General features: G+C 40.4%; 1 protein-coding gene across 5 annotated transcripts in view; it reads right to left on the bottom strand.

Annotated features, from left to right (window-relative positions):
- Window positions 1-26,886, bottom strand: part of setx (senataxin) — an 83,361-nt gene that overhangs the window by 21,871 nt on the left and 34,604 nt on the right. For 4 of the 5 annotated variants that reach the window (XM_048558486.2, XM_048558488.2, XM_048558487.2 and 1 more), the window contains 8 exons: window positions 24,994-25,113; window positions 23,297-23,462; window positions 17,752-17,842; window positions 11,693-16,204; window positions 6,929-7,037; window positions 5,844-6,017; window positions 4,460-4,692; window positions 3,658-3,810 (listed from right to left, as the gene is read on the bottom strand). In XM_048558486.2, coding sequence (XP_048414443.2) covers window positions 3,658-3,810; window positions 4,460-4,692; window positions 5,844-6,017; window positions 6,929-7,037; window positions 11,693-16,204; window positions 17,752-17,842; window positions 23,297-23,462; window positions 24,994-25,113 — 5,558 coding nt within the window. Of the gene's footprint in view, window positions 1-3,657; window positions 3,811-4,459; window positions 4,693-5,843; window positions 6,018-6,928; window positions 7,038-11,692; window positions 16,205-17,751; window positions 17,843-23,296; window positions 23,463-24,993; window positions 25,114-26,886 lie in introns of those variants that run through there. The other variant, XM_048558490.1, reaches the window with a different exon arrangement.

Below are 26,886 nucleotides of genomic sequence, written 5' to 3'. Positions count from 1 at the left end.
GATTAGCCCTGATTACTGTGGGGTTACGGTAGCGGTCTGGCTCTGAATGGGTTGCCGTTCAGAGGGTTGGTATCAACTCGATAAGCCAAATGGCCTCTTTATGCACTGTAGAGACTTTCTGATTCTATGATATGCTGGTCCTATCTTAAAACATTGGAGATAAAACTTTCACAAAGAACAAACTCACATAATAGCTCTGCAGATTAATACACATTTCGAGAAGCACACAAAGTTAGCAACGAGAGAGGTTGCACTGACTACTATGAAGAAACACATGCATGACACTTTTTCTAATGCTTAATGTGAGATTATCTTCACAGGTAGTTAAACTAGGAAGCAACCAAAAACAGTGGTAGGATCCATTACATGATACTGAACAAAAAGAGATTTGTATCTTTATACCACTCATTTCACTATCACTGGAGGTTTCAAAGTGTTCCATAGACAATAAGTATTGCTGAAAGGTGGTCCCTGTTGTAATGCAGGAGGTGCAGTTGATTTCAGTCATAAAATCTAATAAACAGCAATGTTAGAATGAGCAGATAATCTATCTTGTGACATTAATTGGTCAGAAGGGGTAACTCCCTATTCTCTAAGAAAAGAAGGTCATAGGATCTTATTCATCCACCACAGCAGAAAATGTGTTTAAATATCTCATCCGAAAGATAACTCTTAATGTCATACTCCTTCAGTGGCATTGGAGTGTCAGTCTTGATTTTGTTCTTAAGCCCTGTTGTGCAATTTGAACTCAGGACCTTGTGCTTCACAGCAACAATGTTACCAATTAAACTACAGCTGGAAGGAACTTTAGTTAGAACTTAGGTTAGAGAGAATTTGAGTAGTGCCACAGGTCATTTGATGATGGGAAAGAAAACAGTTGCGTGTAAGTGCTCTTCTGGATATACACAAAAAAAAAAGAGTTGAGTTCTCAACTCCATTTTGAGTTAGCTCCCTCTCCCACTTCCTTACCTTTGATGAATTAAGGGAAAAGCAGTGAGTGGGGGTGAGGGGCAGCAGAAGTCAGAGGGTTGAACACAGTGATCTGCAGCAAACAGCATGAGTATTGGCCAAGGTGACTGATCAGTGTCAAATTTCGGGCATCTGTTCAGGGCCGGAGAGGATACATGCAGGTACCAACAATGAAGGCAGGACAATAAGAACTTTTGTACAGTCAATCAGGATCTAAGTTCAAAATTCAGCAGGACCTCAAAGGTCATAGGCTCTGAACTACTGCCTGAACTACATGCAAATTGATATACAAACCAGATTAGGGTGATGAATGCGTGGCTCAAAGACTTGTGTGGCAAAACTGGGATCAGGTTCATGAGGCACTGACACGAATATTGAAAAAAGTGGGATGTGCATCATGGGAGTATTATCTACGTGAACAACGTTGGGGCAGGCGTTCTTGCGAATTATATAACTAGAGAGATGAAGAGGATTTTAAACGAAATTCGGGAAAACATGGTAAATCAAAGAGTAGAGACAAGGCAAAGAACCTTAATAATACAGAAAATAATGTCAGAAATGGACTGGACATGACTGTCAACTTCAGTGGCAGGGAATCCTCTGTTGAGCAAAAAGGTGGACTTTTCTGAGGCCCCAGCAGAAGGTTGCATCTGTTCTGTTGCTGTGAAGATGAAGAAACTGGGAAAATGGAATGGAGTCCTTGTAGCAACTAGGGTGTAAGCAAACATAGTCAAGGCAACTTTGGGCATCGGTGGGTTTGTGGTGAATATCTACAGCCAGCCACACGCCAGAAATGGAAACAGATATCAAGGAGAAGACAAGCAGACTCGGAGAAAGTGAGAGTAGGCAGAAACTGGAAGTAAGGTTGGCAAATGTTTCAATTCTGGACGAAGGGAAAGAGAGAGCGCGAGCAGGCAAGGGCACGACAAGAATGTGCGTGCGCGAGACAGAGAGCGACAGAGCGCGCGCGAGACAGAGAGAGAGAGGGAGAGAGAGGGAGAGGGAGAGACACACAGCATGCAAGACAGCGGAGCACAATACAGTGAGCGAGAGAGACAATGACTCGAGTAGGACCAACACAAGGAATATTCCACATAATCCATAAAGTGACAGGCATAACTGGGACCCAGGACCACAATCTTGACCTTAAGTGAGTAAAGTTTAAAGGTGACATTCTTCAAAGTGAGGCCAAGAATGGCCAGGCAGTGGAGGATGGTGGTCAATGTGAGCAGTTCAGGCCTTTCCTTAAGAAAAAGGTGGCCAGCCATCAGAAATTTCTAGAAGGCATTTTATAAAGTGCCAAATCAGAAACTGTCAAAAATAAAAGTTCATTGTGTAGGAGACAGCATACTCACCTGGATGCAGTGATTAGGCACAATTAAGTCATTTTCAAGTTTGCAGAAAGTAATAAGTGGTACAGGGATTAATGCTGGGACCTAATGTAAATGTTTTAGATGCAGGACAGAAAATATGTTCTTGAGGATCATCATTGGAGCCAAAACGTTAACTCTGCTTTATCTCCACAGATGCTGTCAGACCTGCGAATTTTTCCAGCAATTTCTGTTCATGTTTTTGGACAGAAAGTATGGCTGCCTACTTTGTTGATGACGCAATACTAAAGTTAAGTTATAAAGAGCACGTAAGGAGGCTAGAAAAAGATACATAATAGCCAACTACAACAGATGGTGATCTCTGCAATAAAGTAATAAGTTGTTGGAGAAACTCAGCAGGTCAGGCAGCATCTGGAGAGAAAAACAAGAGTTCATGCTTCAAGTCTAGTGCAACTCTTCCTCAGAACATTAACACTGTTTCTTTCTCCACAGATGTTGCCAGTTCTGCTCGGTATCTCCAGTACTTTTTTTATTACAATTTGATGTAAATAGGTTAAGTGAGTGGACAAAGAATTGTCAAATGGAGTATGGTGCAGAAAGATGTGAAATTTCCCAGTTTGACAAGAATAATAAAAAAAGCGTATTATCTAAATGACCCGACATAGCTGAGATACAGGGGGGTCTGGGTGCCCTAGTGCATGACTTGTACCAGGTTCAAATACAGTTGAAACAACAAATTAGGAAAGCTAACATAATGTTTTCATTTACGACCAGGGTATTTCGACAGAAAGGAAAGGAGATTATGGTTCAGCTTTACAAGGCGTTGGTGAGACCACATCTGCATTACAGTGTACAATACTGCTCTCCTTACAATGAAAGGAGTTCATATAAAGTTCCCTAGACTAACAGTTGCACTGTCTTAAGAGGAAAATTTAGACATGCTAGAGTGGAGTTAGGACAGTAAGCGACAGCCTGATTGCAACATAAGATTTTGGAAAGTTTTGACAGGGCAGACTGAATGGCATATTTCCTTTTGTGGAAGAATCCAAAACTATCACTATTTAATAATAACGCACAGACCATTTTAGACATTGAGATTGTGGAATTCTCTTCCTGGAAAAAAGTGGAGGCTGGATTGTTGAATATTTTTAAGTCAGAGGTGGATAGATTCATGGTAAACAAGGGGCTGAAAGGTTATAGTGATAGGTGGGAATGTGGGTAATGTTATAATCAAATCAGCCTTGATTATATTAAATAGTAGGTGTGCCTGGAGGCCAAAAAGCCTACACCTGTTCTTTGTTCATACGTTCAAAAGAGTCACTTTTCTGAGAATTATGTTTACACTTAATTTTAGTACCTCATTGAGCAAACGATGTAGGAAGCCAACAATTGTTTTTGATTTTCCTGTTCCAGGAGGCCCCTGTATGAGGCAGATGTTGGGAATTCTTGGTTGTTTTGTCATTGCATAAGCCACGTGAATCGCTTTCTGCTGATGTTCGTTGTAATCATGCTGCATAGAACAAAGGAAAATGTAAAATCACTGCTGTCCAATTTATAAACTACTTTTTCACAAAGCAATTCCACAGAAACTGCCTTACAACGGAACCGTTCTCTTCAGTTATATGTCCAATACAATCAATTGCATAAATTATAAATGAGCTTATTTTAATTCCTAATGTTGTCAATTTCATAAGATTGTCTCAATGCATTTCATTATTAATGTAGTTCTGTCGGAGTGACTGAGGTGAACAGAAAACAAACAGTTAACTGATTGGCAGTGGTTCGAGAGGTAACTTAAGCACAAGTAGGAATATGATAAATGCCTATACAACTGTGCCCATATCCTAAGAATGTATGAAAAAAATCTGGAAAGTTCCATTAACATAAATAGAAACAATAGTTTAAACTATTCTAATTTACATTTAAATGTTGCAAAAGGCAAAATGTCATCTGTTAAAATTTGAGATTGCAGCTGCCAGCTTGTTTTATAGAAAAGTGAACAACTTTCACCACTAGTTTTGATTAAAACACTATAGGCCATGCAATAATGAAAAATTAAAAGCATTGGTGGAACAATTGTGCGAGAGAGTTAGGTTATATATTTACACTAATTAAATGATTACATTTCGATTTGTGACTCATTTCTAGAATTTACTCACAGCATTGTTCAACTTTGGGCAGTCCACAAATTCTCTCTGAATAAAGTATGCAGAATTGGCCGAAAGAATCGGCCTAATCAGAGGCGTCTTAGCTAGAAAAAGCAATCCTTTGAACTGCCGCAAGGTGGTCACAAGGGAACCAATTACATCACACCTCACTGGCTGGTTTTTCACTGCACTAACATTTCCTCGCGTTTGGATTGAAAGATGAAGAGTTGTCAATGAATCACGCCCTGGTCAAAAAGAAGACTGTGTGAAAGTCAGCTGCAAGAGGCATATAAGAAAATAAAACATTGAATGCTCAATAACCTGAAAACAGAAAATTGTGTTAGAAAAAAAAGTTGCTAAAATGATTCCTTATGAAGAACGATCACTTGTGAACAAAACAGATTTCATACTCAAAGACAATGATGGCTGCATGTCAAATGTTTTAGACTAAACAGAGCAATGGAACAAATAAGATGATTTGACACAAAGCAGCCCAAATCAAATGCGCTTACAGATGTCTTCCTCAATAGCACATAAAACCAATCCAAGGTTTTGGCTATTGTACATTGCAGTTTCATGAAAACACTCCTCCATGCTCTGGTTGACAATTAAGACCATCAGAAAGTCAAGGAGGATGCATATTGAAACAGAGCTGATTACATTTCCTGCTTCTGCCCTGAGCCAGAAATGGTACAGATAAGATCATCATTGCACTGGATAAAGTGGCAAGGGAAGTGACCCAAATTAAGCTTTAATGAAATATATTCCACTTATTAAGCTCAGTGGAAGCCTGAAAATTCATCTTTCAATTACACACTTCAAAGTCTGCAGTAACTACCTCCAAGAGTCCACTGAACAAACCAATTGAATATGCCTGCCAATTTCCCACCAGGGTGGGTTTCAGAGAATTATTCTCTCAAACTAATGTAATCGGAGAGAAACAGTATCTTGGACAGATGCTTCAACTGATCATTCCATAATTTTTCAATGCAATTATTGAGGTGGTGGTCTAAACATTTAAACATGAATTTACATTCAGCAGAACATTTTATTTTGACTTTGTAAGCATCAGAAGCAATTGAGGGACTTTAAAAGTCTTCCTTAATTACCTACAACTAAAAAATTTAATGGATGTTGCAAAAATTCATCTGATTCAGGAAGGAAATAGGCTATCCTTGCCCACGCTGGTCCACATATGACTCCGGGTCCACAGCAGTTTGGTAATCTCTTGACCGACCTTTGGAAGTAAGCCAAGTAGGCTATTCATTTCAAGGGCAGTTTGGGATAGGCAACAAATATCAAACAGGTCAGTGACACCCACATCATATAAATACTCAGATGGTTACATTCTCCTAATTAAAACATCACCATTTCTCTGCTTTCCTATTAAACCCACCAGTTGAAAAACGCGATATCCTCGAAATATGGCTTATGTGGGGGGCTGGATTATTACTCATTATTTCTCCCTCTTCTTGCATGTAGTAATTCTGATTTTGGGGCAGCCAGAGGAACACGACATCGTCCTCCTTAGGGTGCAGTTGCTTTTCAATCTCATGATCACGTAGCGAAACTGGTTGATCAAAAAAACTGCAGTCAGCAGATATTAAATACAATAATATTCACCATATTCACAGCTTAAAAGCATTTTTGGATTGAATTTGAAGTTTAAATAGTTGCCACGGATTAAAATGGATTATTTCAGTTGATGCTAGACTCAGAAACTGGACTAACTTGGATTATCAGCAATGCAATTCATCCTCAATAGGAATTCACCAAGTTAGATCAGTGCAGTCTTAATCTGTACAATGTCATCGGAAATGCAGCAATTGTCACAACCTCAGGATTTGTAATTAAATACAAATATGTTGTGTTTCTGTTGTAATAGAAAATAATCTCTCAATGTTTACCTCAATTTGGAAAACCTGGTGTGCAGGAAATACTTTAAACGGCAAGTGTGAATAAGTAGTTTGAAGGGACGCGATAGAAGGATGATTACCTTACAACATTGAAAACTAATCAGTAGTGGACTCAATACAATTGTCACAGATACGTGCATCTAGTCATAGATTCATACAGCACGAAAACAAACTCTTTGGTCCAACTCATTCATGCCGATCAAGTTTCCCCAAATGAACAAATCTCACTTGCCTGTATTTGGCCCATATGGCTCTAAACTTTTCATATTCATGTATTTATCCAAATATGAGGTAATGAAAAATTCCCAACTGTGCACAAGCTGAATATGAGTTAATGTGGCAATGGAGCATGACTACCTAGTTTTGCTTTCAACCGATTCCAAATTCACAGTATAAACTCAATGTCCAACTTGGTTTTAGAAAAATGCCAAAGATGGAAGTGGGTTTAATCCACCCTGGAATTAGGTTTCAACTTTGAGTATAACACATTAAAATTGTAACTCTGGAAATAGAAGGTAATCTTGTAACTTAATTTTGAGCATATAAGCCCCATTTCTGTTCTCACCTTGAAATTCTGCACAGTATATTTGTCCTACGACACGATAGTTCTTCAAAGTCAGAAAGTTCAGAATCATTCTATTTGTCTGCTTGGATTCCTTCAGTTTCTGAGCTAACTGTATAAAAGGAATGCTGCAATTTAGGGTTATCATTAAGGATACATTAAAATAGTCAGTCATTATTTTTGACAAATGCTATTTAGCTCTTTGATTCAATCAGGACAACACACAGCAAATTGGTTTCAGCTAAACCTCCATAAAGGGCTGAGAAGCCACCCTCTCTCTGCATTGTTGCCAAATTAGTTACTTCCGGTTTTTCTCAGTTAACCAAACAGAAAGATTGATGAGCAACATTAGAGAAAGGGATCTGGGGTATCGTTATACACAAATCAAGTAAAGAGGCAGGTACAGCAATCAATTAGGGAGGTGAATTGTATTGGTGGACTGCATTGCAAGAAGATTTGAGCTCAGAAGAAGGGATGTCTACTGTAGTTATACAGTGATAGTGGGAACTGCCAATGCTGGAGAATCTGAGATAACAAGGTGTAGAGCTGGATGAACACAGCAGGCCAAGCAGTCTCAGGGGAGCAGGAAAGCTGACGTTTCGGGTCTGGACCCTTCTTCAGAAATGGGGGAGGGGAAGGGGATTCTAAAATAAATACAGGAAGAGGGCGAGGCAGATGGAAGATGGATAAAGGAGCAGATAGGTGGAGAGGAGACAGACAAAGAGGAGGGGATGGAGCCAGTAAAGGTGAGTGTAGGTAGGTAGTTAGAGTGGGGATAGGTCAGTCCAGAGAGGACGGACAGGTCGAGGAAGCGGAATGAGGCTGGTAGGTAGGAGTTGGGGGGTGGGGCTTGAAGTGGGAGGAAGGACGGACAGGATACGGAGGTGGGGTGAAGCTGGGCTAGTTTTGGGATGCTGTCGGGGGGAGGATAGATTTTGAAGCTTGTGAAGTCCACAATGATACCATTGGACTGCAGGGTTCCCAAGCAAAATATAAAGGTGCTGTTCCTGCAACCCTCAGGTGGCATCATTGCGGCACTGGATGGACATGTCGTCCAAGGAGTAGGAAGGGGAGTTGAAATGGTTCATGACTGGGAGGTGCAGTCGTTTGTGTGAACTGAGTGTAGGTGTACCACAAGGCAGTCTCCAAACCTCAGCTCGGCTTCCCCGAAGTAGAGGAGGCTACACCAGGAACAGGGGATACTGTATACCACATTGCCAAATGTGAACACCTCCTTGATTGGGGCCTGGGATGGGGGTGAGGGACGTGGTGTAGGGGCAGGTGTAGCACTTCCTGCAGTTGCAGGGAAAAGTGCCAGAGGTGGTGGGGCTGGTGGGGAGTGTGGAGTGGACAAGGGAGTCATGGGGACAGAATGGTCCCTCTGGAAGGCAGATAAGGGTGGGGAGGGAAAAATGTCTTTGGTAGCGGGGTCAGATTGCACTCCGGACCCCACTACCAAAAGTGCTGGAGGATTGGCGGGGTACATGAGGACGAGGGGTATTCTGTCTTTGTCGTTATTGTGGGGAGGGTTTGAGAGAGATGAGTTGCAGGTTATACAGTGAGTTATACAGTGTCTTGGTGAGACCAGACCTGGAGTACTGTGCATAGTTTTTGGTCTCCTACCTACGACAGGTATACTTGTCATAGAGCAAGTTCAGTGAAGGTTCATTAGGCTGATACCGGGGATCGCAAGACTGTTGTATGAGGAGACATTGATCTTATTAAGCCTATACATTCACAGGTGTTTAGAAGATTGAGAAGGGATCTGACTGAAATGTATATAATTTTTAAAGGTTAGACATGCAAAATTCAGGCAGGATGTTTGAGGAGTTTTGAGGATGTTTGGGTGAGGAGTCTAGAACTTGGGGTCAGCAATTTAGGCCTAAGAGGTGGTTAAGATGTAAAATTCGTAAACACAAGACTGTGGAGCCTAGGTCATTGAGTATATTCAAAAGATAGCTTTCTATTTAGTTTTTAAAGGCATCAAAGGGTACAGGGAGAGAAAGTGGGCAATAAGGCATTAAGATAGAATATCAGCTGTGATCATACTGAGTGGTAAACAAGGTTCGAATAGCCTGCTCCTGATTTCTATAACCCATCTCACATTACACCCCGTGAGACATTTGGATTTCATTTAAACAATCCCAATGATTGAAATACACACAGAATGCTAGAGTAATGTGAGCCATTTCTACGTTTGTTTCAGATTTCCAGAATTTTTGTTTCAACATCAACGATCGGCTGTGTTTTGGATGTTGTCCAGTAACAAGGTGACATTTATTATTTCACAATACCTTTGTATCTGAAGGATTACCACAAAATGCATATTTGCTTCAGTTTGAGGTAGCATCAAAGATTTACATTCGTATCCCAAAAACATTAGAAGAAAAAAAATCAGTGGTTAACAATGTGATAATGATCATACTAATGTAATATCTCAAAATCTGAAAATATCACAAAGCTAGGTGGAAGGGTAGCTGTAATGAAGATGCAGAAATGTTGCAGTATGATTTAAATAGGCTGAGTCGGGGGCAAATGTACACCGGATGCGGTATAACATGGATATATGCGAGGTAATCAACTTTGGTAGCAAAAATAATAAGGTTGATTATTATTTGAACGGCTGTATATTGAGAGAGAGGACTGTTCAACAAGATCTGGGTGTCTGAGTGCACCAGTCAATGAAAGAAATCAAGCAGGTGCAGCAGGCAGTGAAGAAGTCAAACTGTATGTTGGCCTTCATAGTGAAAGGATTCAAATAGAGGAACAAAGATGTCTTGCTGCAATTATGCAGGGCGTTGGTGAGGCCTCATCTGGAATATTGCATGCAGTTTTGGTCTCCTTATCTGAAGAAGGATGTTCTTGCTATAGCAGGAGTGCAGCAAAAATGTACCAGATTGATTCCTGGGATGTCAGGACTGACGCACAAGGAAAGATCAAGTTGGTTAGGATTTCATTCACTGGGTTTTAGAAACATGGCTGTGGGGTGGTGGAGTGAGATCTCAAAGGAACCTATAATATTCTAACAGGAATAGACAGATTAGGTGCAGGAAGGATGTTCCAAATGACCAGGAAGTTCAGAACTAGGCAGCATAGTCTAAGGATAAGGGGTAAGCCATTTAGCACTGAGATAAGGAGAAACATCTTCACCCAGAGAGCGGTGAGCCGGTGGAATTTATGACAAAAGAATGTGGTTGAGGTCAAAATATTGTATGTTTCAAAAAGCAGACATAGTTCTTGTGGCAAGAGGGAACTGGGATGGGGCAGAATTAGGATATTGAGTTGGATGATCTGCCATCATCAAACTGAATGGAGGCACAGGCTCAAGAGATCGAATGGCCTTTGCCTCTTCTTCCTTCTCTATGATTTCATGATTTTGTGCCATGATTTTGATTAAGATATAGATATTGATTAGTACACAGAAATATTTTATCAAAATAGTACTTGGGATATTTATAATCACTTGAACTGACAGATGTGTCCTTGGCTACGACAGCATCTCCAATAATGCAACGGTCATTATATACTGCACTGGAGTCTCAACCTTGTGGAACTTAACCTGTGCAGTAGGACTTAAACCAAGGAACCTAGTGGTTTAGAGCAGAGAGTATTACCAATTAAGTCATAGCTGGCACTTTTATACTTCACAAGTTGATAAAGACGTCATGGGAGTCTAAACATTAACTGTTTCTCTCTCCACAGATGCTGCCTCTTGGCTCTCAATGTATTTTATCCATCGAAAACAAATAGATTTTACGCTCATATAGTTTTCAAATTCACTTAGGGAATTAACACAGTGATTAGTTAAATTAAAAGACTAGGGAAGGCAAGACATTTGATCTGTGGATGTTATGTGCTTGCTGATATTAAAGGGCAAGAGTGGCCACGAGGGGGAAGGTGGTGTGTAATCATCTAGAATTCCTGCTCCTGAATCCTATTCTGTAAAATTGACTATTGAATGTGAAAAACAGGTAAAATTGAAAACTGAAAACACTGGCGAGAGTTAATGCAGACCAAACACCAATTAAATTATTTCTGAGTAAGGATCTACATGCAGCAGAGGAGTGAAATACTGTTACAGCAATTGTCAAATGGGAGGCAGTCCTAGTTCGAATATTATTTGTAAGACTCCCGCACAATCTTCACAACTTCAGTTTCTCTGACCATAAGCTCTACCTTGCATCTAGTGCAGTGGACACCCAAGAATCTACCTTTGGCTTTCTCCTTTCCCATGTCAACGTATTTGCATTCGGTGGGGTCATGTGTAAGCAAAAGGATAAGTTTTCAGTTATGTTGACAATATCAAGCACATTGAGGATTGAGTTCAGGCTGAATGAAATTTATTGTATAATTTATGTACTTCACTGGCAATATCTATTCTAATTACAGACTGAGGAAAAACTGGCAAGTTCACTGATGCAAGATCTGAATCATAGGGGCCTTTCTACCGTGGTGTCTGTGCCAGTTGTGTTTCAAAATAATCCAAAACTTTCCCCACTATTCTGCTCTTTCCCCATTAACTTATTTTGCCTTTTCACTTCTCTAATTATCTCACCCCTTTTAATGACCAAGTTGTGAAAACACAAAAAGTTGGTATGTTTGAAAAATAGTGTAGGCTTCAAAAACATTTACTGATTCCAAACTCTGCCGGGAACTCAGTCCATATATGCTTCTTCCCTTCATCTCACAATCAGAATATAGTCAAACATTTAGTACTGGCTTCAACTGTTAATAAAACTTCTGGTACATTTAAATGCCTGTACTTACCTGCTCAAAGAGGTTCAACATCAGTAATGGGTAAAAAGTTTGAAAATATTCTTCATATGACTGAAACCTTTCAGGCACTTCTCGTGGTGGGATTTCACAAAGAGAATCAGGCACCCCAAACTGATCTAATGAGTCAAACATCTGGTATTCCCATTTAAGGACAGCATTGATAAGATAAGATTGGTCGCGGTAATGATATTCTGTCAGATCCAAGTTGATGCGAGGTGAAGTTTGCTTGGATTTCCCAGGTGGCAGAGGTGCATTGCTTGGCAATGCTGGAACTGATGTTTGAAAACTTGGCTGTGGTCTGAAATTCAGATCTTTATTTAGAGTTCGAAGAACATTAGGTCTTTCCACAGTGTTTGTAATAGGAGTTGGTTTTGATGTCAGCGGCATGAGGTTTGCTATTGAGGGTCTTTGAACTTGCTGAACTTTGGAAGCTGTTCCTCCTGGACGTTTTGGGACACTCTGCATCTCTGTAGCAAGCTGAGCATTGCGCGAGGTAGAGCTGGAAGCAAAGGGTTTGGTAGTTGCAGGTTTTGAGCTTTTCTGAATAGATAGGGGTAATCCTGGCTTGGGAAAGATATCTTTGGGGTCAGATAGAGAATGCCGCTTACAAAATTTCTCTGAAGATATAATTGTTTCAGAGCACCCTGTGTATTGACATCTGGTCTCATTTGCATTTGAAGGTGCTTTTCTGGAATACTCCTGTTCTGTGTTGTCATCATCTATATCCATGTCTATGGGATCCCTCTGTGTCAACATTAATTCATTATCTTCCAAGCCATTATCTGTGCTAACATCCTTACCTAAAGGATCACGCTGTATTAAATTCAAGTCATCAACTGCATTAATACTTGACAGTGTTTGCTCAATTGAAGCCATGTTGATTGTTTTACTACATTCCTTTTCTGCCAGAGTACTAGCTGCAACACAAGTATTGTCTGTTTTCGCTGAAGTGGATTTGTGCTTCTGACTCCTTTGTACAGAAGCAGAGAGAGAGTTGGAGCTTCCTTCAGTTGACAGAGATCTTTTTGGGAAGGCACTTTCGTCATGTGTAGACGTACATTTCCTTTTCTTCTCATTATTGTTTAACTGAAGTTTAGACTGTCTTAGATACTGGCGATCCTGAGAAACCAGTAATCGTTGATTTGTACGTACTGTTAATTTCTGTGGTGAAATGAGCTTTGCCTTCTTACTGTGTTTATGCTCAATAGACCCCTTTCTTTGACCATAGTTACGCAGTTCAGTCAAGGTGTCAAGGCTGCCCTGAGAAAGATCAAATGCTTTACGAATCTTCTTTTTGAGGCCAAGTTTTTCAACAGTTGGAGTAGGTTCAGGACGCTTACGCACTTTCTTTGGAACCGAGCTAGAATGGTGTTTCACTGATGTTGAAGGAAATTCCTTTTGTACATCCCTGGCAGGATATTTGGAAACATTAAGTAATGACATCAGGCATCCTTTTTCCTCTGACTTTTTATTTAGCCCATTTTCAAACCTAGAATTCTGGTCTTGGCCATTGCAGTGAGATTGCTGATTTAGGGCGGACTTGCTTGAATCTTTACTCAAAGTGGCTGTGGATAATTGTTTTTCTCCTGCTCTTGCATTTGATGAACCAAGATTACGTTTAAATCTAGCTTTATCTGCCTTATTCTTCACAGTTAGCTGGTTTTCTAGCTGACAGTCTGGCACGTTCTTTGTAGATTTGGACGTCTGTTTATTTTTATCAGACCTAATTAGACATCTGTGGCTGTTCGTATTACTAATCATATTTTTACAGCAGATTTCTTTCTCATTTTGAGGGTCAGAGGTAGTACCAGCTCTGAACCCAGAGTGTGGAACGCTGCTTTTGTCAACCGATGTACCTTTAGCTGTTGAGCTGCTTGGAGAAGAAACTCTAAGTGATAATTGCTTTTCAGCGTCCAGACTACTCTGTCTAAGTTTCTGCTCTCCCTTCAAACTTGCTTCTACCTCCTCAGCAACCTTTTCAATTAATTCATCAGATACATAATCTGTATCATATCCCCATTCGTTAAGCATCCCATTAATTTCTTCATCAGATTGCACGCGAAACTCATCAACAAGCTCAGTCTTTTTTTTGTCATCTGCTTTCTCGTGCTGTGCCTGAGGATCTTCCCAAACAGAATATACCTGTTCTTCGCTTTCAAATTCAAAGAATTGGGAATCATTCTCCTCAAAGTCAGAGGGGGACTTGTTATTCATGGGCATTTCTTGCAAACAAGTCTGATTTTCCTCAATTATATCAGAGACACACTGAAGAGAGGCTGCATTGTCTTTTTTCTCCGTTTCAGATGTGGGAGCTATTAATGAGTTGGTAGATTCTTCTAACGATTCTGAATCAGAAATAGTGATAAATTCTGCATTATTGTCTTTGGTAGGCTCATCCATAGATGAGTCAGATTCACAATTTTCTTTATTCTGAAAGGAGTTGAGCAACTGCACCTGGCGAAAAGCTTTTACTTTCCTATCAATTTTGCTCAGTGATTGGATTGTGCATAGCTCTGTGGGAAGCTCACTGGATAAATTAGTACCTACAGTAGAGGTAGTTAGTGAGGACTTATCAAGGTCGTTATCTACTTTGGAAGTTAAAGAAATTCTTCTCTTAAGTTTAAGCCTTAATATATCGAATGGAACATCATCATCACTATCACTGCTATTGCTAGGACAATGGTGAAGTGAGTTTGATGGACCAGGAGATTTGGATGCACTGCTAGATTCTGTGATAGGAGAAAATAATAAACCATCAGAACTTTGTGACTTTGTTCTTTTGTCAGAAATTGGAGATGACTGAGATGCTCGAACTTGGGAAGAGAGCAAATTTTCAGTACTCTCGTCGTCTTTGATCTGATTTCTGCTGAAATTAGGAACCTGGCTTGAGTTTCTGTTGTTCATCTTATCTACTTGCCTATTGTCAGCTCCTGCGTTGGGTAACTTCTCAAATGTTGTTTCTTTCATCTTGAGATTAAGTGTTTGCATCTTTATCTTCAGATTTAAGAGTTTGTTTGGATCAATTTTAAACTTACTCGGTCCAGCACTGACTGATTTTTGAGTCAGATCACAACCAGTTTCTGCGTGATCAGAAGTTGAAGGGACATGAGAAATTACATGTTGATCTTTTTCGAAAGAGACAGCTTCAGGTTTTGTGGAATTCTCGTTCATAGATTCCTGAAACTCTAATAGCATAGACCGTTTCCATTTTTCCTTACGTGGAACATTGTGAGGAGTGATTTCAAGAGGCTCAGTCTGCAAATTACTTTTCTGCAGAGAACTTGTGCTAACATTCACATCAGAACTAGAGGAGGGTGCAGGTCCGCTGCCTTGTTCTTGAATCTGTCTCGGTCTGCTCTGTGGATCACCCACTGTAACATTTTCCAAAGAATGGGACAGAAAGGGAGGAGAGGTTTCCATTTTGGTCACACATGTAGGCAATTCTTCTTCTGCATGTGTATTAGAAACATCAATGTTGATCTTATTAAGGAAAGTCCTGTTGTCACACAAAGTGAACTCAGTCTTAAATGGGACAACTGCTTCTTGACATGAATCTTTAGGTCTATTTTCTAGAGACTTGAGATCAGCCATTTCTTCTTGGTTTGGTGTACTTTGGTGAATAGCTGAACTTTTGCACTCTAATTTTAACATCGAATGAGTTGGTGGACCGGGGTCACTGTTATAAAATGCAGGCATTTTTCCCCAGTCCCCTGGGTCTTCTTTTTCACATTTAATCAGAGGGTCCTTCAGTCCACTTCCTCTTCCAATTGTGCCCATTTGCTTCATTTCAGTGGTTTTATTTTTTGTATTTTTAACTAAGTGTGTTAAACAGGATTGTAATTCCTGTTGGTCGTTGGGACTTAGCTGCCAGCCTAGGATAAAGGTGCTTCGCAACTGTCGATTTAGTTTGTCCAGAAACTGCTGGAACACATTTCTTTGCTGCGACTGACATCCCTCTTTCAGAAAACTACGAATTAGCTGAACACATGCTTGTTGGACTGAGTTAGTAATACTCGAACATGCTGCAGAAGCCATTGCTACAAATGTGGTTGATGTGACCTTGACATTACTCGTTCCTGCTGCTTTCTCATTGTTTTGTTTAAACACTCTGGCAGGAAGCATGGCACATTTTACCAGCACTTCCACCCACTTCTGTGAGCTGTACCACAGCAAATGGAGATGGTTTTTATTCCTGTGGAGTTCTATGATTGATACCAAGATAAGGATGAAAAATTCAGTCACTTTGTCACAGAAATCCACCTTCCGATTCAAGACATCCTTAATTTCAGAGTAAATATGGTGAACAACCTCTCCTATGTAGGCTATGCCAAGATCCTTTAGGTCCATGACAGAGTTAACAAATGGGATGAACCACAGAAAGGTACTGTTGTGTACACGCATGTCTTGCCCAATATCACATTGTAGCACATTCACCAGAGTTTGCATTTCATCGTACATGTTCGGGTAGTAATCTGGGCAGATAGCATTCTTCCAACCCAGATCCTGTAAGGACCAAAAAAAAAGTTGCTTTCCATTAGATGTATAATGGTTATACCAAACTTATAATTGCTACATTGAGGAAAATGGATCTAAGTGGATGAATAGGCCATTTTTGCTCTGCTTTTACGTAAAATATCTTCAACACTTTTCGACCTCCCTGTATTTTGTACATACATTAATTCCTTCAAAGTCCAAAACGCTACTACTGATCTGTCTTGAACACACTCAATGACTGAGCATCCTTAGATTTCCTACATGAGTTATTCCAAAGACTTATTCCCTTGCAGAACAATATCTAAAGTTTGAACACTGTTTCACAGAAATCTGAAAACTATACTTAAATTTTAATAAACTTAAGAGCAGAATCTAAAATGCTCTTATTTATTACATCAACTATCCTTCTGGCCTCCAAGTGGGAATGCCTGTTTAGTGTATTTTGGCTAATTTACACAATTCTGCTGTTTAAGAGTTTTGCCACACAATTCCTCATGACAGAGAAGTGGAAGGCATTTTCCACAGGATAAAAAGGGAAAATGGAGAAGAGTTATGCCTCTCAATTTCGACAGGTGATTGAAAGCAGCACTGACCAAGGACTGAAATATACAATATCCAAAGTCAGAAAACAAAGAAAAATTACAACGAAAACAGAAATTGCTGGTTAACGTTTCATCAGAACATTGAGTCACTGGATTCAAAATGTTAACTCTGCTTTCTCCCCACTAGTGTTGGCAGACCTGCTGAGTTTCTCCAACAATTTATGTTTTTGTTTCAGATCTCCAGCATCTTATTTTGTTAAAGAAAACTTGTGTTTCCACATAGCGAATTGAGTAATACTCTACATCACAACTCTGAGTCTTGCAGATAAACACAGAATGGACAAAATTTTGTTGGAACTGGAGACATGAGAAACCAGAAAAACAACAATGGAACAGCATTCCCATTGTCCTCAGGCAAACAGGAATGCAGATCAACTGGCTACTGTTCAGATGTGAATAGTAAATCTACATACTTAAGGCACCAATTAGGAACTGGTGTGCGTACCAGCATTGTGTCAGCAGCATAGGCCCCAGATGTGAGCTAAATGGAAGTGGTCAACCAGCAGCAGTTTAGGATACCATCAAAGCCAGAGGCTTCAACTACCACAAAAACATGGTTTGCTGGTAGTAAAGGCCACTTTACTACCTTGGCCTTTGCAGACCAAAACGAGCACCAATGGATTTTTCCTCTGAAAGGAGGGGTCTGTCTGTAGGCCCATCTGAAAAAGAAACAGGTATTTCCATTCTTCAAGGGCTGTGACACACATCAGTTGCTGACACCTCTCTCTCTGGGGTGACTGATGCTTTAAATTGCCAGCCCTCTGAGCAGTAGTATTGGGTGCAAACACCAACCCCAACTGCTGCCTTAATTGGCCAGTAAGTTTTGAGCAACCATTTAGGAATTGTCTCCTAAAAAAATAGTTTCTGCAATCTGATCCCAGCCTTACTGTCCCAAAGCTTGCAAGGCGAACCCTGTCGGATGAGCGTGTTTTTGTTCACAGATCGGTGGAATACCTTGCTTTCCCTTTTCGAGTTGTAGTCATACACAATCTGGCTGCACGAAACCATGTTGTCATCGTCATCGCACTTTACCTTTGTGTTAGTTCTTAAAAAAAAAGGCACAATTAATTAAGATGTTAAGCTAAACCTGATTTTGGGTGAAAGGTCAGAAGTTACTTACATTTTAGTAACAAAACTTCAGAGAAGTACCTAAATTGAATTTTCAACCATTATGTACTGCGAACTACTGCACAACTGTCAAAGACATTTTTAAGAAGTCTGAACGCCAGTGAGAGAAAATGTACATCAGGTCAGTCTGGATTAGATTCAAACAAATTCCATTCAATTAAAGTCAATTTACTTGCATTTGTCACCATGCTACTCACTGGAGAAATGGTGAATTTTTCCATCCAGTGAAACCCTTTGTTTACAAGTGGTACAGGCAGATCACAGCAAGCAAAGGACATACAGATCAAAAAGACTTACAGGCATACAGGTTACATTGCACCTTATGTTGTTTGATGCTACAGTCCATTCAACAGTCTGATAACGGCTGGAAAGAAGCTGTTCCTGAACCTGCTTCTGTGTGTGTTCAGGCTTCTGTATCTTCCGCCTGACAGAAGAGGTTGTAGGAGATCATTACCAGGGTGCAATGGGTCTTTGATGATCTTGACCGCCTCTCTGCGGCAGTGAACCATGTAAATAGAGTTCATGGATGGAACGTTGTTCTCTGTGATGGTCGGCAGACCACCTTCTGGAGTTTCTCACGGTCATGGACAGAGCAGTTGTCATATCAAACTGTTACGCACCCCGAGAGTATGCTTTCAGTGGTGCCTACATCCATTCATAGTTACTACTAAACAAAAAAAAATCTGGGCTGCCTTCTTGAAACAAGGCATTTGCAAGCTTTATTACCTCATCTTGCACCATTATTACGCAGTTTGTTAGCTTTCTGGGTTAGTGGAAAGAAACTAGACGGCAACAGTTCTCAACATGAAAGTCTAAAGTGGGTACCCAGCAGCTGTGTATTTTCTTCTCTAATTTTCTTCCTGCATGTGTGTGCCTGAGGCCCATGCATCGCAGAGACTTCCAGAACTGGACATCAAATGACAACACCAATCTCTGTGCGCAAAACCTTGGAACGAATGCCCATAGCTTACAGGGAAGATTGTATAGTGGTTCCAGCTTGTCCTTTGCTTCTTCAGTCATCTATCATGGCCATCATCTGCCTGAAGTCAAGAAGGGCAACTAGAGAACACTACTGAGGACAGGTTGTGGAAGTGAATCATGAAAACTGGAGGCAGGATGCAGAAGGGACAGTATTTCTAACAGATGATGGCGCTCTGCAGGACACAGCCTCCTAGGGTGCAGCTGGCTAGGGGTGTGGTGTTCCATTGACTTCAATGGGAAAGGGGGGTTTGGGGGAGAAACCTGTTTTGTCTATTACAATGTATGACATTACTAAGCCATTGTCCCAGAGCTCAGGAAGTGAGATTGGGAGATTAGATTAGATTCTCTACAAGTGTGGAAACAGGCCCTTCGGCCCAACAGGTCCACACCACCCCTTGAAGCAGCCCACCCAGACCCATCCCCCTATAACCCACACAACCCTGAACACTACAGGCAATTTAGCATGGCCGATCCAGCTAGCCTACACATCTTTGGACTGTGGGAGGAAACCGGAGCACCCGGAGGAAACCCACACAGACACAGGGAGAACGTGCAAACTCCATACAGACAGTTACCCAAGGCTGGAATCGAACCCGGGTCTCTGGTGCTGTGAGGATGTAGTGCTAACCACTGAGCCACTGTGCCGCCAATGATTGGAAACGTGATAGCTCAGAATTGATGAGGTCAACAGGGAGAACAAGGAAGAAAGGAACATGAAGGCTTTTACTTCACGGGAAGGGTGGGGGGCAGTTGTGTGCGAGGTGAGAATACCAGGATGAGCCGGAGACTCACGCCGCAAAGCATGACCTGCATTGCCTTCCATCCTCATTCAAATTGTAAATGTCTACTGTAAATGAAAAATGGCTGCCACATCACCAGTAGTGAGCAGACTTGATTTTCTTTACTCTGAGGACACAGGCTCTATTTCTGAGCAACACGAGGCCTTTCAAGGGGCACTTGCACTTACACAGTGCAGTGTTAAGATATTGATCATCATAAACTTCTGTATGTGAAACAAATGCAGTGATCTACTATGTTAAATGCAAATCTTGGCCATAGCATTGGTCATCTTAAATAGACCACATTCACCTTTGTGAAGCAGAAGTAATCAAGGACAACCTTAGAACTGTCACCTTGTGAGCCACAATTCATAAAGGTAATCCAAGGTTTAATAGGCTGCATTAGGGCACTAAGCTGATTTCCTGCTACCTTAAACATTTGACAACATTTTTATCTGCAAGGTTGCTTAACCTGGGTGATGCTTGAAAAGGCAAAAGACTTTTCTGTAATCCTTCAGGCAATGTACAGGTATACCATGCCCCTCTTTATCAGAGTCCACCATGTCCCAGTGCACGAGAGCAATGCTTATTTGTTATTTGCTGTGCTTATGAAAGCTTGCTGTTTAACATTGCTAAGGGTCTGCTGTTTCTGACATTCCCCACATAGGTTCAATGGATCCAGCCACAGCATGGGGTTATCAGCAGGGTGACCTTGGAGCAATATCAGCAGAGGAAAGAAAATGGAGCAGGAACAAACATGCTGGCAAGACAGACGAGGACCAGCAGCTGCTGTGGAACCTCCACACAAAGAAACTGCAGCTGAAGGTTCCTCAGCATGTTCTAGGGCACCACAGAACCATGTTGTCAGCTGGAAGACTTACAAAATGAAGGAGTGGGGAGGGTCATCCTATCTCATGGCCACAAAGATGGCAGCTACATTAAATATTTAAGCATTTAGCTGGTTCCAAGGATCAGCTGGGCACCTTTATGGGATGATTCACGTCTCAACCCACCAATTTTTGCAGACTGTTATCAATGCAATTGCTGCCAGATCACACCACTTCATCTCATTGCTCCACTACAAAGTTAGTGTTACAGCCTGCACAATAGGTTTGTCGTCACCATAGCTGACTTCCTGTGTGCCAACAATCACTCAGACAAATATGACTGTCTACCTAGGAAATTCCATGTCACTTGTCATGAACTCTATGGAGCCCTGCTTAGATGATGAGTCCAATCCCACAGCCACACATTTGGCAGGTGCGATTGGACCATGGCTTTCAAATCATTGGCAATCCTTTCTCCAGTTCCTTTTCTGCACTTCCTCTTGCTGATAGGTGCTCTCAAAGAATTAAATCCCTTCTTATAAAAGATTCCTCCAAGTGGGTTTGTTCTGAACAAGGGTTGCCCACACACTGATGTTTTCTGCATTTCTTGAGAAAAGCCTTCATGAAATCTTTGAAATGCTTTTGGCTTCCACTCTTTCGAGTGCTTCCCTTGAGCTGGGTGAAGGTGATTTGTTTCGGCAGTCAGAACTCAGGTTCCCAAGCAAGTCGCCAGCAGAGTTGGTATCGGATGATCACGGCCTCGATGCTGGTGCAATCAGCTGCTTCAGGCTGATGTTAGTATGCCTGTCCTCCCAGCTGAAGGCATAAAATCCATTTCAAACAACATTGATAATATTTCTCAAGAGCCTTAGGGTGGTCTCTGTATGCTATCCAAGTTTTGAAGCCATATAGAAAGTGGGAAGGATCACTCCCTTATTCACAAGGTTCTTGGTACTGGCACAGACATCACAGCCGAAGGCTCTCACCCTTAGGCTTCCAAAAGTGCACTCATAGACTGGACGTTGAGCTGGATCTCCATTTCTATGTCAGCTTTAGACGACAGGCGGCTTCCCAAGTAGGACAGAAGTACCACTTTTGGGAAGATTTCTCCATTGATTGTAATGGAAGGATGGGCTGCAATTAGCTCTAGGATGGTAAAGGACTCGTGTCTTGAGATTGAGGCTGAGCCAACAGCTTCAGACACACTGAAGGTCATGTGGAATAAGTCCCTTGCATTTCTTTTAGAGTTGCCAAGCAGTGAAAATCATATCCATAGTTCCAGTTTGGTCTGAAACCACACTGGCATTCAGGGATGACTCTCTCAGAGACAGCACATAGCGAGGATTCAGCTGATGACCTTCAGAGTGATGAAGATTGCATCGCACATATAGGGTGCTATTGAAAGTACAGGCATTATGTCGAGAGCGCCATGTCACAAAGCAGCTGACTTCATCCTGGTAAAGGCTGTCATTCAGCATGTACAAGTTACCTATGATTATCAGTACTAGATCTTAGCAATCAGCATCAAATACCTTGGAAACTGCCACAAACCCTATATCATTGAAAATATTCAAGTTTCTGCTTTATTTCAAGGACTGGAATCTTACAATGAAGGCTACTGGAAGATAAACATGCTACAACTATAACTGATGACTCATACAATCCCGACTGACGCCGAGCGTACATACAATGCACTCCATTATGCCACCAGGGACACTGTAGAACAGACAACAGGTTTCCCAATGACGAGTTTCCCAGGTTGGACTGATCTCTGGGAGCCTGGTAGTGCACTCCAGACAACGTGCCACGTAATCCTTGCATCCTATTCCCTGCAGAACTGGTGCAGGGAAAGAGATGCCGTGATGAACACCGAAGAGCTAAGCCAGCAGCAACAGTCTTCCGGGAAAGAAGATGAGGGCATCATGTAGACGGAACATTAACTTCAACACAAGAATAAAAATGTAGCATTACGGCAAGGTCATAATTCACTGACTGTAAATTTGTCATTATTCGAAAGATAAGCCGCCTCTGTTTACTTCCAAAAGTAAACGCAGCTTTATTGTTTTTCTTGGTTGGTCCTGTTATGCAATGAAAGTTAATGCGATTAACTCATTGAAGACTTTGTGATAAACCCAAATTGAACAATGACAAGATGTTATGAAATGCATAAGGCAAGAACAGCACTCCTTAAAACACGGTTTAGCGCTTAAGAACGGGCAATCCCTGTAGTTTCATTTTTGTAGCTACAGGAACTATCACAGTCGATCAGTTGATGCAAAAAGACAATACATTTACAATTGTGAGACTCTATTTCCCACAAAGTATCACCTTTGCGCGCTCAGGTTTTCTTTTTCACTACCATCCTACTCTGTGCACGATGCTGGGTTATTCCTGGCTGGCAACATTTGACCTGATGCACAGATAGGTTTTAGATATGGCTTTAGTGCCATCAATTCTAGAATGTTCCAGTGGCATAAGCACATCTGTTGCTGGTGAGTGCACAATAGTGTAAGTGCCACTGGGACATGGTGTAAATGTAATGGGTGTGCAGCAGAGAACTGTGGGCAAAAACTCGCTCAAGTTCAAGTAGAGAAACCCTCCATAAAATGCTCAAAATTGACAAGTGGTCAATTTTTGGTAAAATTTAGCCCAGTATCTCAATCTATTTTATGTTCACAGTAACTCCAGGTGAAATGAATATTGCTCCACGAAACAACCTTATTAAATAGGTCTAGTCCATTCTTTCCTTCACTCTCCCTTCCCATTGGGATATAAATTACCAACCTGGTATTACGAATTTTTTCTATCTCATTGTTGTAACTCTGGCTACCAATAATGGCCTGGAATGCCTCTGTGGGGTCAATGAGTTGGCCCCAGACTTTCGATCCAAGTCGATCAAGAATTACCATGAAGCACTGCAGAGCTGGCCAAAATGGATCAGAATCATCATCTACAAATACAAATCATTGCACAGAAATCAATCTAAAATTCCAATGCTCCAGTGTTTGATACATTATAAAAAAAAAGAGTTTATTAACCATTTTTAATGGTTAAAAATGCTAATAAGAAAGCCAAAACAATTCAGTGGCACGTACAGAGACATTAGCAAATTCTCAGCTGTCAGTAATTTTAACAGATCTGCAGATGTCTGAAAATTTAGGCCATTCTTCCTAATTAACTTTTGTGAATCAATCTGAAAAACCCTCAGTGACTTGGTCAAGATATTAGACAAAATAATTAGACATTGTGAAATAATTAAAAGCCTACAGCACAGACAGTGAGCAAGGCTTATATTAGAAAATCTGATAACAGTTTAGCCACTTCAAGGTCAGTGAAATTATTCATTTGTTATCCTTTGCTGGAGAGAGGGGTACTGAAGTTATTTGTGCATTATAGTTTAAAGCAAATAAATTTAAAAACGATGGGAGATAAAGTGCGATGTGCTATTTTAAGCAAGAGACATTATGAAAAAGATGAAGAATTTGCAGGCCATTACTTTTACAAGAAAATGTTTGGTCATACCTCTGAAACATTCTCAGTACACATGCAAAAAATGCACAAGTGCAGTACTGGTAGCAGTATTACAGTGACATCATGTGTCCCATTCAGTCATATTTATTGTACCCATTTGGGTACTGCATTTTTTTTTACTGGCAGAGTGGATCACCAAAATGCATATGCACAGAACTCTCTGCACGCATAATGAGAATCCTTCAAGTGTGCCTGGAGGAACCCTAATTTGAAAAAGCAACTACCCCTGTAGCAAGTCTGGGCTGAAAAAAAGAAACTATCTAGAAACATCCCTTTCAAGCAGTCATCTTGTCCCATCACTAACAGAAGTGTTGCTAATGACTGGAAATGTCTATCAACTCACTAGCTTCATCCTTAAATTGAAAGTGCACCAGTGCTTGAAATTGTAAGTATTTATTTTAAAGTACTTTTTGTAACCAAATTGTTTAGCTAATTTTATTTTTGATGAGATAGTACAACATTTGACGAAGTTACCTTGTGCATAAAAGATACCCTGCACCCAGATAAACCAGCGGCACCATATTAAGTTAAATTACTGTACAAGTATAGAAAAGCCTTTGATTAAAAACTAATTTTATATTCACTTTGATCAAATTTTCATCATGTTAAGTCAAAGTGAAAGTACCATTTTCACGACAGGAAACGTTATTAAAAGATCTATTTCCTCTTTCCTTCATAGCAGGCAATTTGATCTCGTAGTTTTTCCACTTGACGCTACTCTTTCAAAAAGATAACTACTAGTCTTACCACAAAACATTGAAAACATGGGTTATGAAGTTCAGATAGATCATTTAAAACTATAAAACCTTATACAAGTAAACTAAATCTGCCTAACTCCCTCAAAATACAATATAGGTTAACTCAGTTAATATCAACATTTTCATGCTACCACACTTGCACAATCATTAAGTTTTATTCAATATTACATTTACAGATATATTCATCCATACCTGGCTTACTTTTCATCATGGTGTTTAGAATTGACTTCATGAAGTCATTCTGTTTATCTTGGGCAAGTAGTAATGAGTCCATAGCTTGTTCATCCAATACCATCAACAGCATGCAGATACCTATGTACGTGAACAGTTATGAAAGCACCTGTGTGTCAGCAACAAAACAGGTTCTAATATCCAGTTTAATTGACTGACTCCATTCTTTTTCTCTAAGAAAGGATACTCTTGTTCCATTCAATGCTTTGTTTTGGTAGGCTCAAACATAACAGCAAAGCTAAGTCAGATCAACACAGAGGATATAGCTCCCTCAAAACATAAATAAATGGATTGGAAGCTTCTGCAAAATAAGGAAATTATGTCAGTTAGGGAAAGTCAATTTTCAATTAAGAGTTAGTTTGAAATGCAAATAAAAATATAGACAACAATCCTGATAAGGACCCTTGACAATCCTATTGGAAATACATTTCATATGGTTAACGAGAGTTTAAGACAACACAGTACTTGAACATGCTTGCAGCAATATAGTCATTAAAAACAGATGTATTTATAAATCAGTTGGTGTTTTGGAGAGTGAGCTAATTGAAACGTACAACCTCCTTAGTGGTCTTGGCAAGGTGAAAATGGAAAAGGTGCTTTCCTTTTCTGGAGGGAAACCCACACATTTTCACCCCACAGCCACATGAATTCTGAGGTAGTAAAGTGGGGTCGCATCAGGGAATTGTTGGGAAAGTGCTGTTTTAAATTGTGCCTCAAGTAGGGAATCAAGTTTCCAAGAGAGAGTTCAAAGTGATTCATATTTGGAGGATTCTATTCCATTCCTCACCTTTTCCAGCCCTGTATCTTTTAAAGCCAGGACTGCTTTTCACCACAACACTTTTTCCTTGAGATTCTTCCACCAGTACAAGCTAGGCAAATCTCCATAGTCTCAATTGAATCTTTGCAAACTCATATGAGTCTCAGCTCCAACTTGCATGATGAACCATGCCGCTAACTTTCCCCTTTCTCAGAACTTAGTAGACAAAGATGTCTGTGAAATTCAGGAATATTTTTAGGAAAGCCTATAATCTGACAGTGTAATGGTTTCCCAAGAATTCTCCTCCTCTCAAAGTGTGAGATTCACACAGGTGCTGTTTTCAAGTAAAAATTCTAATGAGCTCCTCTTTAGACCTCAATCCTATTTTACCTTGGAAGCAAACAAACAGTTTAAAATATACAGACAACTTGACCTACTTAACACCTTCCCTAACTTTGGAGACTGAGCATTTTAAGACTTATAAACATAATGAGGCTGCTTTTGCCTCCAAGTGTGAAAACATTACACTTCATTTCCAGCAAAAAAAAACCCCAAACTCCCTTTCATTTTCAATTGCTATTTCACCCAACCTGGTTGACAGGCAGACTTCAGACAACGTCACAAGGTGCCTTAACTTTATCCTAAAATTAATGTGGCAGCCAAAAATTCATGCCATCAAACCTCAAAGTGGTAATTATCTCAATCCAAATGGAATACGCAAAGTTGGCTAGATTTTAAAAAAAGTCGAGGTAACTGTTTAGAAGCATGGAAAAAAGTAGGGTCAACAACAGACTTTTTTAAAATAGAAAACAGACATTGCTGGAGAAACACAGCAGGTCTCGCAACATCTCTGGAGAGAAAGCAGTTAATGTTTCAGAACTCAGAAGGCACAAGCACAAGAAATCTATAATGTCAGTTATGTTCTATTCACTTGGTGCAGTTGACCTCCCTCACATTTTCCCCTTGGAAGTTCAGTATTCAGTCCTCAGTACAAAACAACATTTGTTGATTTAGGGTAACAAACTATGATAGCCTATATAACCATAAATATTAGCAAATTTACAACGTTGACTGGCTATTTAAAATAAGAGGCTCTT

Source organism: Stegostoma tigrinum, chromosome 29 (genome assembly GCF_030684315.1).
Source record: "Stegostoma tigrinum isolate sSteTig4 chromosome 29, sSteTig4.hap1, whole genome shotgun sequence".
In the NCBI taxonomy this organism is placed as follows: domain Eukaryota; kingdom Metazoa; phylum Chordata; class Chondrichthyes; order Orectolobiformes; family Stegostomatidae; genus Stegostoma; species Stegostoma tigrinum.
Note: the sequence above shows the minus strand (reverse complement) of the source record. Positions and strands in the feature narration are given on the sequence as shown.